Source organism: Oncorhynchus masou, chromosome 14, assembly GCF_036934945.1.
Source record: "Oncorhynchus masou masou isolate Uvic2021 chromosome 14, UVic_Omas_1.1, whole genome shotgun sequence".
NCBI classification, from domain to species: domain Eukaryota; kingdom Metazoa; phylum Chordata; class Actinopteri; order Salmoniformes; family Salmonidae; genus Oncorhynchus; species Oncorhynchus masou.
Window position 1 is genome coordinate 35,167,122 of NC_088225.1, and position 14,770 is coordinate 35,181,891.

General features: G+C 43.2%; 1 protein-coding gene across 1 annotated transcript in view; it reads right to left on the reverse strand.

Annotated features, from left to right (window-relative positions):
• Nucleotides 1–1,580: 1,580 nt before the first annotated feature.
• The window catches only part of LOC135554800 (NLR family CARD domain-containing protein 3-like), a 41,494-nt gene continuing 28,304 nt past the window's right edge, over nucleotides 1,581–14,770 (reverse strand). The window contains exons 5-11 of the mRNA XM_064987237.1: nucleotides 8,999–9,083; nucleotides 8,641–8,869; nucleotides 6,496–8,266; nucleotides 6,059–6,232; nucleotides 3,740–3,913; nucleotides 3,336–3,382; nucleotides 1,581–2,223 (exon numbers count right to left, since the gene is read on the reverse strand). Of these exons, the coding sequence (XP_064843309.1) occupies nucleotides 1,694–2,223; nucleotides 3,336–3,382; nucleotides 3,740–3,913; nucleotides 6,059–6,232; nucleotides 6,496–8,266; nucleotides 8,641–8,869; nucleotides 8,999–9,083 (3,010 nt within the window). The 3' untranslated portion in view covers nucleotides 1,581–1,693. The remainder of the gene's footprint in view (nucleotides 2,224–3,335; nucleotides 3,383–3,739; nucleotides 3,914–6,058; nucleotides 6,233–6,495; nucleotides 8,267–8,640; nucleotides 8,870–8,998; nucleotides 9,084–14,770) is intronic.

The window sequence follows — 14,770 nt, forward strand, 5'->3', positions numbered from 1 at the left end:
CCTTGATGTCAGCATTGCACATTCTCCTCTCACATCCTTCTCTATGTAGTTATTCAGTTGGGATTGTTAGTTTAACCTCAACACTCTGCAGATACAGTTGTGATGAATGTCCTCCATCTCTCTGTTCTGGGGAAGTTTTTCCAGGTTGTTCACTTTTGGAAAGACTAGGTCTCAAGAATACAAAGCCTTCTGACTTTGATACAGAAAAATAAAAAATATTTTTCTAAACTATTAATCTGTTACTTGGATATATTGACTCCATTAGTGAAATGGTTGTTCTGGTTTAAATATTTTACAGAAGAACTACACTACAGAAGAAAACACTACAGTAGAACTACACTACAGTAGAACTACACTACAGTAGAACTACACTACAGTAGAACTACACTACAGTAGAAATACACTACAGTAGAACTACACTACAGAAAAACTACACTACAGAAAAACTACACTACAGTAGAACTACACTACAGTAGAACTACACTACAGTAGAACTACACTACGGAAAAACTACACTACGGACAAACTACACCACAGTAGAACTACACTACAGTAGAACTACACTACAGAAGAAATCCTTGACAGAATAACTACACTACAGTAGAACTACACTACAGAAAAACTACACTACAGCCGTTGAGTTGCCATCCGTGTTGCATCATTGTGGCATCCTACATGCAATATTTTCAGTCATAAAATAGAATGAATGCATCAAATATCGAGAATTTAAAACTTGTTAATTATTTTAGGCTTCCATTAGATACAACGTAGGCAGTTGGATAGATTTCATAGATTTCATAGGAGGCATTTTCTCGATGGCTGAGTGGCTGCTGCCAACATACAGACTCAACCCCTAGCCACTTTAATAATTAATCATTTGATGTAATAAATGTATCACTAGTCACTTAAACAATGCCACTTTATATAATGTTTACATACCCTACATTACTCATCTCATATGTATATACTGTACTCTATACCATCTACTGCATCTTGCCTCTGCTGTTCGGCCATATAATTTATATGCACATATTCATTAATTTACACTTGTGTGTAAAAGGTAGTTGTTGTGAAATTGTTACATTACTTGTTAGATATTACGGAACGGCACGGAAGGAACTAGAAGCACAAGCAATTCGCTACACTCACATTAACGTCTGCTAACCATGTGTATTTGACCGATTTGATTAGATTTGATCTGCAATGTGTGGTCTCAAGTAGAAGGTAAAATTACAAGTGAACATGTTTTCAAGAAGTCAGCAACTTTAGGTGATTTCCTCATAATGTTTTTTTTTTTTTGAGAGTAATTTCTGTACTTCTATGATGTCTGGACAGCAGGGTCCTCAACAGGTAAATATGAGGAGTCCTAATTGGTTAGAAATACAAGACTGTGTGTGTCCAGTGTGTGTGTATTTTTGTCTAGTGAGTGTGTGTTTTTGTCCAGTGTGTGTGTGTGTTTGGTTGTCTAGTGTGTGTTTGTCCAGTGTGTGTGTCCAGTGTGTGTGTGTCCAGTGTGTCCAGTATGTGTGTGTGTGTCCTGTGTGTGTGTGTGTGTGTGTGTGTGTGTGTGTGTGTGTGTGTGTGTGTGTGTGTGTGTGTGTGTGTGTGTGTGTGTGTCCAGTGTGGTTGTGTGTGTGTGAGTTTGTCCAGTAGGTGTGTGTCCAGTGTGTGTGTGTGTGTGTCAGGTTATTATTTACAGGGACACTGAGGAGTCATCATCATAAACCCTAAACCCTGGATAGAGGGGCTCAGTGAATGTGGAGGTGAATGTGATCAGGTGGGTCAGTGTGTCAGAGGAGATTCTATAGAAGGACAGAGTGCCGGCTGGCCAGTCCAGATACACTCCTACTCTGTGGGAGCTGGAGGAGGGGACGTCTATGGTAGTGGGATTATTATTGTGACAGGCATAGTAACTGTTGTCAGAGCAGAACAGACTCCAGGACATGTCATTGTATCCAAGCCTACTGTCATCACCCCATCCTCTCCTGTTGATTCCTTTATATGTCACTCCTATAACAGCCCCCATTATCCCACTCCACTCTACCTCCCAGTAACAGCGCCCAGTCAGACCCTCTCTACACAGCACCTGTCCACAGTCCTCAAATCTCTCTGGGTGATCAGGATACGGCTGCTCCTCTGTCCTCCATGTCACCTTTCTGTTCTCCTCAGACAGAGAGAGGTGTCTGTTTACTGTGTTTGGGTCCAGTGTGAGATCACAGACATCTGATGGATGAAACCAGACACAATATTAGAAATCATCATCATTCACATTAGAATGTTAACTCACTTTTCACTAATTCATTTAATGTAGATGTTTCTAGGTACCAAAAGGAGAAGTTAAGGTAACTTGAGACTTGTTGAATGATCATATGTTATTCTGTATGGTAATATAAAACACACTTATTCCCATTAATTACACACACACACACACACACACACACACACACACACACTCACACACAGGCACACTGACCACACTGGGCTATACTCGGCCTTGTCTCAGGATGGTAAATTGGTGGTTGAAGATATCCCTCCAGTGGTGTGGGGCTGTGCTTTGGCAAAGTGGGTGGGGTTATATCCTTCCTGTTTGGCCCTGTCCGGGGGTGTCCTCGGATGGTGCCACAGTGTCTCCTGACCCCCTCCTGTCTCAGCCTCCAGTATTTATGCTCCAGTAGTTTATGTGTCGGGGGGCTAGGGTCAGTTTGTTTTATCTGGAGTACTTCTCCTGTCTTATCCGGTGTCCTGTGTGAATTTAAGTGTGCTCTCTCTAATTCTCTCTTTCTCTCTCTCTCGGAGGACCTGAGCCCAAGGACCATGCCTCAGGACTACCTGACATGATGACTCCTTGCTGTCCCCAGTCCACCTGGCCGTGCTGCTGCTCCAGTTTCAACTGTTCTGCCTTATTATTATTGGACCATGCTGGTCATTTATGAACATTTGAACATCTTGGCCATGTTCTGTTAGAATCTCCATCCGGCACAGCCAGAAGAGGACCACCCCACATAGCCTGGTTCCTCTCTAGGTTTCTTCCTAGGTTTTGGCCTTTCTAGGGAGTTTTTCCTAACCACTGTGCTTCTACACCTGCATTGCTTGCTGTTTTGGGTTTTAGGCTGGGTTTCTGTACAGCACTTTGAGATATCAGCTGATGTACGAAGGGCTATATAAATACATGTGATTTGATTTGACCACACACTCACCTGAACACAAAGACACATTTCTTACGTAACACGAACCCACTTTAATTTGACCAATTAAGTAATGGTGGTCTTTGACTTTGACTTAACTTGAATTAAGACTTATTCTTAGTCATATTCTTCACAGCTGTCAACACTCACATTTTCTAAGTCCAGGTTTCATTCTGTTCTCTCCACCATGTTCCACACTGTAGCGGTAAGCAGAAGAACAGACAGTCATTGAGTGATACACCTGAACTCACACACACACACACACACACACACACACACACACACACACACACACACACGGATATATAGCTTACAACATCTAGCAAATGTTTGTCTGTGTGTGTGTCCAGTGTGTGTGTGTGTGTGTGTGTGTCATTGAGAGATTGTCACTGGACACACACACACTGGACCAACACACACTGGACACACACACACACACTGGACACACACACATTCAGTCAGCTTTGTCCAAGTGTTGGTAAGAATGTTTGTCTTAACTAGCCCGATAAGTCAAACATGTCTGAAATGAACATTGACATAAACCCTCTACATACTTGAGTTTCTCCAGTCTGCAGTGTGGATCCTCCAGTCCAGCAGAGAGCAGTCTGACTCCTGAGTCTCCTGGGTGATTGTAGCTCAGGTCCAGCTCTCTCAGGTGTGAGGGGTTTGACCTCAGAGCTGAGACCAGAGAAGCACAGCCTTCCTCTGTGACTAGACAGCCTGACAGCCTGCAAAGAGTCAAATCATATTAAAACCGCACTGATATTCTTTGGTGGTGAAAATAGTGGCAGTATATTTTTCAACATATTCAGATATATCAGTGTCCTGAAATCATATAAAATAATCAAAGTATTACTTGTAAAGAGAAACAATGTATAGTACAAATATTATAGTAGACTGACCAGACCAGTTTATAAAGCAGTATCAGACAAGAGACAGACAGTGAGGTATCAGATTTAGATTGTATTGAGTATACAGTCCACACCATATCTATTTAGACAGTGAGGTATCAGATTTAGATTGTATTGAGTATACAGTCCACACCATATCTATTTAGACAGTGAGGAATCAGATTTAGATTGTATTGAGTATACAGTCCACACCATATCTATTTAGACAGTGAGGTATCAGATTTAGATTGTATTGAGTATACAGTCCACACCATATCTATTTAGACAGTGAGGAATCAGATTTAGATTGTATTGAGTATACAGTCCACACCATATCTATTTAGACAGTGAGGAATCAGATTTAGATTGTATTGAGTATACAGTCCACACCATATCTATTTAGACAGTGAGGTATCAGATTTAGATTGTATTGAGTATACAGTCCACACCATATCTATTTAGACAGTGAGGTATCAGATTTAGATTGTTTTATACAGTCCACACCATATCTATTTAGACAGTGAGGAATCAGATTTAGATTGTATTGAGTATACAGTCCACACCATATCTTTTTGTCTATTTTATATTTTTAAAAAATCTATTTTTGAGATGTCAGAATATAATGTCACCTTTTATTTGAGGTTATTTTAATAACCTCTCACCATTACCAATAACAGAGGCTACAACAAAACATGCTAACCTCTCACCATTACTAATAACAGAGGCTACAACAAAACATGCTAATTTCTCACCATTACCAATAACAGAGGCTACAACAAAACATGCTAACCTCTCACCATTACCAATAACAGAGGATTCAACAAAACATGCTAACCTCTCACTATTACCAATAACAGAGGCTACAACAAAACATGCTAAACTCTCATCATTACCAATAACAGAGGCTACAACAAAACATGCTAAACTCTCACCATTACCAATAACAGAGGCTACAACAAAACATGCTAACCTCTCACCATTACCAATAACAGAGGCTACAACAAAACATGCTAACCTCTCACCATTACCAATAACAGAGGCTACAACAAAACATGCTAACCTCTCACCATTACCAATAACAGAGGCTACAACAAAACATGCTAACCTCTCACCATTACCAATAACAGAGGCTACAACAAAACATGCTAACCTCTCACCATTACCAATAACAGAGGCTACAACAAAACATGCTAACCTCTCACCATTACCAATAACAGAGGGGGTATGATGTTTGTACCTCTGTAACTTTCTCATTCATCATCATTCATGATTCATTCCTGATTATTCATCATCATAGTAGCATCCACATGAATGTAGAAGTGTTCAGAAACATCCTCTATTCTTACTGACAATACAAGTGAAGTGACTCCAAAATGACAGGACATTATTCACCATTCAGTTTCTATCAGGAAAAACATCCAGAACACAACCAAGACAAACTGCAAATTAATTCAACAAGTTTGTAGAATCACAAGCTTGATGTAATGCCAAACGTAGGACTACTTTAATATAATATAAGTGAATATTTAATATACTTTAATATAACTGAATTTGTAACTATAAAGTGCTTTCATGTCTAAACGGTAAAACAAAGAAAAGGTGACATTCTGTAATCTCACCAAATTTATATGATATATATTGTTTTACCTTTATTTAACTAGGCAAGTCAGTTAAGAACAAATTCTTATTTTCAATGACGGCCTAGGAACAGTGGGTTAACTGCCTGTTCAGGAGCAGAACAACAGCAATTTACCTTCTCAGCTCAGGGATTCGATCCAGCAACCGAAACACTCTAACCACTTCCTGTTTCCTGCCTAATATGAAACATTCTATCTCAAATCCAAAATGCTGGAGAATAGCACCTAATGTAAAACTGTAAGCTTCACTGTCCAAACACATATGGTGTGGACTATGTGTGCCTGGTAAACACATGTGGATCTGGTGAACAGTTATCACTTGTTGACCAACTACAGGAATACTGACCTCAGAGTCTCCAGTTTACAGTGGGGATTCCCCAGTCCAGCAGAGAGCAGCTTCACTCCTGAATCCTTCAGGTCATTGTTACTCAGATCCAGCTCTCTCATGTGTGAGGGGTTTGACCACAGAGCTGAGACCAGAGAAGCACAGCCTTCCTCTGTGAATCCACAGTCTGACAGCCTGCAAAGAGATCATCATGACTTCACAAACACACTGTTGATTAACGAGAAGTTTAGAAGGACAATGGCAGATGCATTTGTTTTTTTCTCCCAAACAACATATAGATTAATCTTCTGTCTCATAGAATTGTATGGTCATAATGTTATACTAATGTGAAAATCAATGCATTTATTCAATATGTTATTCAACATAAAATTATATTTTTCTCTAAACTGAATATTTCTTCCTGATGATTAGTTCTAAATGTCCTTTTATTTACTCACAGAATGGCTCTGGAGGCTTTGACCACTGGCAGCAGCCTCAGAAGACCTTCCTCTGATCTGGAGTATTTCTTCAGGTCAAACACATCCAGCTCCTTTTCTGAAGTCAGCAACACAAAGACCAGAGCTGACCACTGTGCAGGTGACAGGTTGGCTTCTGAGAGACTTCCTGATCTCAGGTAGCTTTGGATCTCCTCCACTAGAGAATGGTCATTCAGTTCATTCAGACAGTGGAACAGATTGATGCTCCTCTCTGGAGAGGGATTCTCCCTGATCTTCTCCTTGATGTACTTGATTGTTTCTTCGTGGCTCTGTGAGCTGCTTCTTGTCTTTGTCAGTAGACCTCGTAAGTGCTTCTGATTGGAATCCAGTGAGAGGCCCAGAAGGAAGCGGAGGAAAAGGTCCAGGTTTCCTGTCTCACTTTGTAAGGCTTTATCCACAGCACTCTTGTAGAAAGTAACTTCAGGATTGTCGTTTGTTTGCAGTTTGTCCATTAGATTTTCATTGTTGTTGATGAATGAGAGGAACACATATACAGCAGCCAGAAACTCCTGAATGCTCAGATGTACAAAGCAGTACACCTTGTCCTGGTACAGCCCACATTCCTCTTTAAAGAGCTGTGTGCACAATCCTGAGTACACTGAGGCTTCAATGACATCAATACCAGCCTCTTTCAGGTCTTCTTCATAGAAAATCAGACTGCCCTTCACAAGCTGTTGAAAAGCCAGTTTTCCCAGTGACAGAATGCTCTCTTTATTCCAGTGTGGATCTGTCTCTTCTTTCCCAAGATACTTTTCATTCTTCTGTTTGGTGTGAAACACCACAAGGTGTGTGTACATCTCAGTCAGAGTCTTGGGCATCTCTTCTCTCTTATGTTTCAGCATGTGTTCAAGGACTGTTGCAGAAATCCAACAGAAGACTGGAATGTGGCACATGATGTGGAGGCTCCTTGATGTCTTTATGTGTGAGATGATTCTGCTGGCCAGTTCCTCATCACTGAATCTCTTCCTGAAGTACTCCTCCTTCTGTGGGTCATTGAACCCTCGTACCTCTGTCACCTGGTCAACACACCCTGAAGGGATCTTATTGGCTGCTGCAGGTCGGGTGGTTATCCAGATGAGAGCAGAGGGAAGCAGATTTCCCTTGATGAGATTTGTCAGCAGAACGTCCACTGAGGTTGACTCTGTGACGTCCCAACAGATCTTGTTCTTCTGGAAGTTTAGGGGCAGTCGGCACTCATCCAGACCATCAAAGATGAACAGAACTTTGTACTTGTCGTAATTGGAGATTCTTGATTGTTTGGTTTCCATTGAGAAGTGATTAAGAAGTTCAATGAAAGTGCATTTGTCCTCTTTCATCAAATTCAGCTCCCGAAAAGGGAATGAAAATACAAATTGGACATCCTGATTTGCTTTTCCTTCAGCCCAGTCCAGAATGAACTTCTGCACAGAGACTGTTTTTCCAATGCCAGCGACTCCCTTTGTCAGCACAGTTCTGATAGGTTTGTCTTGTCCAGTTAAGGGTTTGAAGATGTCGTTACATTTGATTGCAGTCTCTGGTCTTGCTTGTTTCCTGATTGTTGTCTCAATCTGTCTCAGCTCATGTTCATTATTGACCTCTCCTGTTCCACCCTCTGTGATGTAGAGCTCTGTGTGGATCTTTTTGAGAAGTGTTGGGTTTCCTTGTTTAGCGATTCCCTCAAATACACATTGAAACTTCTTCTTTAGATTTGATTTGAGTTCACTTTGGCAAATCACAGAAGGATCATCTGAATCTAGAAATAACACAGAGGATATTAATATTACGTCTGTTTTAATGTCTACAGTATTGTAGGACTGTTATAACGTTTTAAATTATAATAATTGATTCTCTTAACTGACAGTATAAATGTGTATATGTTTTCATAATGCATTACAGACTGGTGTGACTGATTATATTATTATTGGTATTATTGATGGTATTATAAATGTTCTCTCTCTCTCTAAATTAATCAGCACAACACATCCCTGCTGCTACTTGATGAGGTCACTAGGTGTTGTGTTAAGGCTGCTTCAATATCATTGAGTTACACAGCTACTTTAGCTGTACTTTGGCTACAGCTTTTAAATGTTATTAGACATCATTCAACATGAGGCAGACAGATCTTACATTTCTCCAGTGTGTCAGCAAGCTCCTTCAAGTTCATTTTCCTCAGGATGTGCAGTGTGATCTTCAGAGCCCCCTCTCTGGCACTGCTCTCCTGCTTCTCATCTTCAGCATCCACCACTTCCTTATCCTGCTTCTGACTCTCAAAGCCTTCTGGGAGTTCTGGACTAAGAATCCTCTTGAAAATCTTCAGCTCGTTCTTCACAAATGTCATAATTTTCTCTTCAAGCAACTGAAATAAATCAAGTAAATAAGTTAAGCAAGAGACTAGATGCTTTCTCATTAACACATTAATGAATGATTGACAGATCAACTTTACTTGAGGTAAACAAAAACAAATGTACATAACAGGAGCACATACACTGAATATGGAGGCCAGGTCTGTTTGATGACTCTGGGAAGACCGACCACTGAGAATCTCTGACTCTGATCTCTCCTGTTGGTTTCTTTGGACAAAACATGAGATTACATCTCCTCATCCAGGGAGTACACACACACACACACACACACACACACACACACACACACACACACACACACACAGGGAGGGAATGTTGTGTTTGTTTAATATTGTTTTAGGACTATGGAAATGGACAAATTGATTAGCCTATGGATTATGAAAACAACAAAAATAAATGGGAAAATGGGAGAGGAGGAATTACCTCCTGAGGAGTGACGGACTTCATCCTAGCTGGAGGGGTGCTCTCATCTTTTCTACCAACATAGACAGGGCTCTAACTCCCCTAGCCTGCCAGCATAGTGGAGTCTGACACTAGCACAGTCAGTGTACATTTACATTACATTTGAGTCATTTAGCAGATGCTCTTATCCAGAGCGACTTACAAGTTAATTTTTACCTTTATTTAACCAGGCAAGTCAGTTAAGAACACATTCTTATTTTCAATGACGGCCTGGGAACAGTGGGTTAACTGCCTGTTCAGGGGCAGAACGACAGATTTGTACCTTGTCGGCTCTGGGGTTTGAACTCACAACCTTCCGGTTACTAGTCCAACGCTCTAACCACTAGGCTACCCTGCCGCCCCACCAAGTGTAGTCAGCTCAGCTATCACCATTGAGACCGTGTCTGTGCCTCGACCTAGGTTGTGCAAAACTAAACATGGCGGTGTTCGCCTTAGCAATCTCACTAGGATAAAGACCTCCTCCATTCCTGTCATTATTGAAAGAGATCATGATACCTTACATCTCAAAATAGGTCTACTTAATGTTAGACCCCTTACTTAAAAGGCAATTATAGTCAATGAACTAATCACTGATCATAATGATTGGCCTGACTGAAACATGGCTTAAGCCTCATGAATTTACTGTGTTAAATGAGTCCTCACCTCCCGGCTACACTAGTGAGCTTCTAGTCATGAAATCTATGCAGCCTTCTCAATCACTTTTTATAGCTAATGTTTACAGGCCTCCTGGGCCATATACAGCGTTCCTCAATGAGTTCCCTGAATTCCTATCGGACCTTGAAGTCATAGCAGATAATATTCTAATCTTTGGTGACTTTAATATTCACATGGAAAAGTCCACAGACCCACTCCAAAAGGCTTTCGGAGCCATCATCGACTCAGTGGGTTTTGTCCAACATGTCTCTGGATCCACTCACTGTCACAGTCATACTCTGGACCTAGTTTTGTCCCATGGAATAAATGTTGTGGATCTTAATGTTTTTCCTCATAATCCTGGACTATCGGACCACCATTTTATTACGTTTGCAATTGCAACAAATAATCTGCTCAGACCCCAACCAAGAATCATCAAAAGTTGTGCTATAAATTCACAGACAACACATCAGTTAACCACCTAACTGAGGAACTCAATTTAACCTTGTGCAGTACCCGAGATGCAGTTGCAACCCTAAAATCTAAAAACATTTCTCATAAGAAACTAGCTCCCTGGTACACAGAAAATACCCGAGCTCTGAAGCAAGCTTCCAGAAAATTGGAACGGAAATGGCGTCACACCAAACTGGAAGTCTTCCGTCTAGCTTGGAAAGACAGTACCGTGCAGTACCGAAGAGCCCTTACTGCTGCTCGATCATCCAATTTTTCTAACTTAATTGAGGAAAATAAGAACTGAAATTCCTTTTTGATACTGTCGCAAAGCTAACTAAAAAGCAGCATTCCCCAAGAGAGGATGGCTTTCACTTTAGCAGTGATAAATTCATGAACTTCTTTGAGGAAAAGATCATGATTATTAGAAAGCAAATTACTAAACTACTGAAAGAGCTGCTTCCTGTGCTTGGCCCTCCTATGTTGAACATAATAAAAGGCTCTCTATCCACCGGATGTGTACCAAACTCACTAAAAGTGGCAATAATAAAAGACTCTCTTGAAAAAGCCAAACCTTGACCCAGAAAATATAAAAAAACTATCGGCCTGTATCGAATCTTCCATTCATCTCAAAAATTTTAGAAAAGGCTGTTGCACAGCAACTCACTGCCTTCCTGAAGACAAACAATGTATACGAAATGCTTCAGTCTGGTTTTAGACCCCATCATAGCACTGAGACTGCCCTGTGAAGGTGGTAAATTACCTTTTAATGGCATCAGACCAAGGCTCTGCATCTGTCCTCGTGCTCCTAGACCTTAGTGCTGCTTTTGATACCATCGATCACCACATTCTTTTGGAGTGATTGGAAACCCAAATTGGTCTACACAGACAAGTTCTGGCCTGGTTCAGATCTTATCTGTCGGAAAGACATCGCTTACTACTTCCGGGTTGGAGCGAGCGGTCGCATCTACACTTCGGTCCGCAGGTAGTATAACTTTTCATTACATTTCATTATAGTACAACGGTTTGATTTGTCTAATCATAGCAATTTCTTCTTAGCTAGCTACATAGCCGTCTTTGTATCAAAGATAATTGCGTAATTATCGTATTTCGTCGTCCTAACGTAGTCTACACTGCTATCTGCCCAGCAACTAGCTAACGTCCACCGTCTACCGATTACCAGCACTGTAGAAACTATTACACTCAACTGAACGACTTGATTAGTGTAGTGTTAGCTAGCTACATAGTTGTCTTTGCTGTCTTCGTATCCAAGATAATTGTGTAGTTTAGAGTGTGTAGACTTAGAGTGATTATCTTAATTTACCGAGGTTAGCTAGCCAGCTATTTGTCGTCCTTAACGTAGGAGATACTGCTAGCTAGCTAGCCAACAGCTAGCCAACGTCTACCGAATAGAACTTCAACAACCCGGTAAACATTCCGCTTCGCTCCACAGGTAGTATCACATTTTCATTTCACTTCATTACAGTACAACGGTTTGATTTGTTTGATCGTAGCTAGCTAGCTACATAGCCGTCTTTGTCTCAAAGACAATTGTGTAGTCTAGAGTGATTTTCTAGGTTAGCTAGCCAGCTATTGTCGTTCTTTTAACGTAACGTAACGTAATCAACACTGCTAGCTAGCCAGCTAGCCCCAAATAGCAGCACTGTAGAAACTATTACACTCAACGGAACGACTTGATTAGTGTAGTGTCAACAACGCAGCCACTGCCAGCTAGCCTACAAAGTCAACAACGCAGCCACTGCCAGCTAGCCTACTCCAGCAGTACTGTATCATTTCAATCATTTTAGTCAATAAGATTCTTGCTACGTAAGCTTAACTTTCTGAACATTCGAGACGTGTAGTCCACTTGTCATTCCAATCTCCTCTGCATTAGCGTAGCCTCTTCTGTAGCTTGTCAACTATGTGTCTATCTATCCCTGTTCTCTCCTCTCTGCACAGACCATACAAACGCTCCACACCGCGTGGCCGCGGCCACCCTAATCTGGTGGTCCCAGCGCGCACGACCCACGTGGAGTTCCAGGTCTCCGGTAGCCTCTGGAACTGCCGATCTGCGGCCAACAAGGCAGAGTTCATCTCAGCCTATGCCTCCCTCCAGTCCCTCGACTTCTTGGCACTGACGGAAACATGGATCACCACAGATAACACTGCTTCTCCTACTGCTCTCTCTTCGTCCGCCCACGTGTTCTCGCACACCCCGAGAGCTTCTGGTCAGCGGGGTGGTGGCACCGGGATCCTCATCTCTCCCAAGTGGTCATTCTCTCTTTCTCCCCTTACCCATCTGTCTATCGCCTCCTTTGAATTCCATGCTGTCACAGTTACCAGCCCTTTCAAGCTTAACATCCTTATCATTTATCGCCCTCCAGGTTCCCTCGGAGAGTTCATCAATGAGCTTGATGCCTTGATAAGCTCCTTTCCTGAGGACGGCTCACCTCTCACAGTCCTGGGCGACTTTAACCTCCCCACGTCTACCTTTGACTCATTCCTCTCTGCCTCCTTCTTTCCACTCCTCTCCTCTTTTGACCTCACCCTCTCACCTTCCCCCCTACTCACAAGGCAGGCAATACGCTCGACCTCATCTTTACTAGATGCTGTTCTTCCCCTAACCTCATTGCAACTCCCCTCCAAGTCTCCGACCACTACCTTGTATCCTTTTCCCTCTCGCTCTCATCCAACACTTCCCACACTGCCCCTACTCGGATGGCATCGCGCCGTCCCAACCTTCGCTCTCTCTCCCCCGCTACTCTCTCCTCTTCCATCCTATCATCTCTTCCCTCTGCTCATACCTTCTCCAACCTATCTCCTGATTCTGCCTCCTCAACCCTCCTCTCTTCCCTTTCTGCATCCTTTGACTCTCTATGTCCCCTATCCTCCAGGCCGGCTCGGTCCTCCCCTCCCGCTCCGTGGCTCGACGACTCATTGCGAGCTCACAGAACAGGGCTCCGGGCAGCCGAGCGGAAATGGAGGAAAACTCGCCTCCCTGCTGACCTGGCATCCTTTCACTCCCTCCTCTCTACATTTTCCTCCTCTGTCTCTGCTGCTAAAGCCACTTTCTACCACTCTAAATTCCAAGCATCTGCCTCTAACCCTAGGAAGCTCTTTGCCACCTTCTCCTCCCTCCTGAATCCTCCTCCCCCTCCCCCCCCGCTCCTCCCTCGCTGCAGATGACTTCGTCAACCATTTTGAAAAGAAGGTCGACGACATCCGATCCTCGTTTGCTAAGTCAAACGACACCGCTGGTTCTGCTCACACTGCCCTACCCTGTGCTCTAACCTCTTTCTCCACTCTCTCTCCAGATGAAATCTCGCTTCTTGTGACGGCCGGCCGCCCAACAACCTGCCCGCTTGACCCTATCCCCTCCTCTCTTCTCCAGACCATTTCCGGAGACCTTCTCCCTTACCTCACCTCGCTCATCAACTCATCCCTGACCGCTGGCTACGTCCCTTCCGTCTTCAAGAGAGCGAGAGTTGCACCCCTTCTGAAAAAACCTACACTCGATCCCTCCGATGTCAACAACTACAGACCAGTATCCCTTCTTTCTTTTCTCTCCAAAACTCTTGAACGTGCCGTCCTTGGCCAGCTCTCCCGCTATCTCTCTCAGAATGACCTTCTTGATCCAAATCAGTCAGGTTTCAAGACTAGTCATTCAACTGAGACTGCTCTTCTCTGTATCACGGAGGCGCTCCGCACTGCTAAAGCTAACTCTCTCTCCTCTGCTCTCATCCTTCTAGACCTATCGGCTGCCTTCGATACTGTGAACCATCAGATCCTCCTCTCCACCCTCTCCGAGTTGGGCATCTCCGGCGCGGCCCACGCTTGGATTGCGTCCTACCTGACAGGTCGCTCCTACCAGGTGGCGTGGCGAGAATCTGTCTCCTCGCCACGCGCTCTCACCACTGGTGTCCCCCAGGGCTCTGTTCTAGGCCCTCTCCTATTCTCGCTATACACCAAGTCACTTGGCTCTGTCATAACCTCACATGGTCTCTCCTATCATTGCTATGCAGACGACACACAATTAATCTTCTCCTTTCCCCCTTCTGATGACCAGGTGGCGAATCGCATCTCTGCATGTCTGGCAGACATATCAGTGTGGATGACGGATCACCACCTCAAGCTGAACCTCGGCAAGACGGAGCTGCTCTTCCTCCCGGGGAAGGACTGCCCGTTCCATGATCTCGCCATCACGGTTGACAACTCCATTGTGTCCTCCTCCCAGAGCGCTAAGAACCTTGGCGTGATCCTGGACAACAGCATGTCGTTCTCAACTAACATCAAGGCGGTGGCCCGTTCCTGTAGGTTCATGCTCTACAACATCCGCAGAGTACGACCCT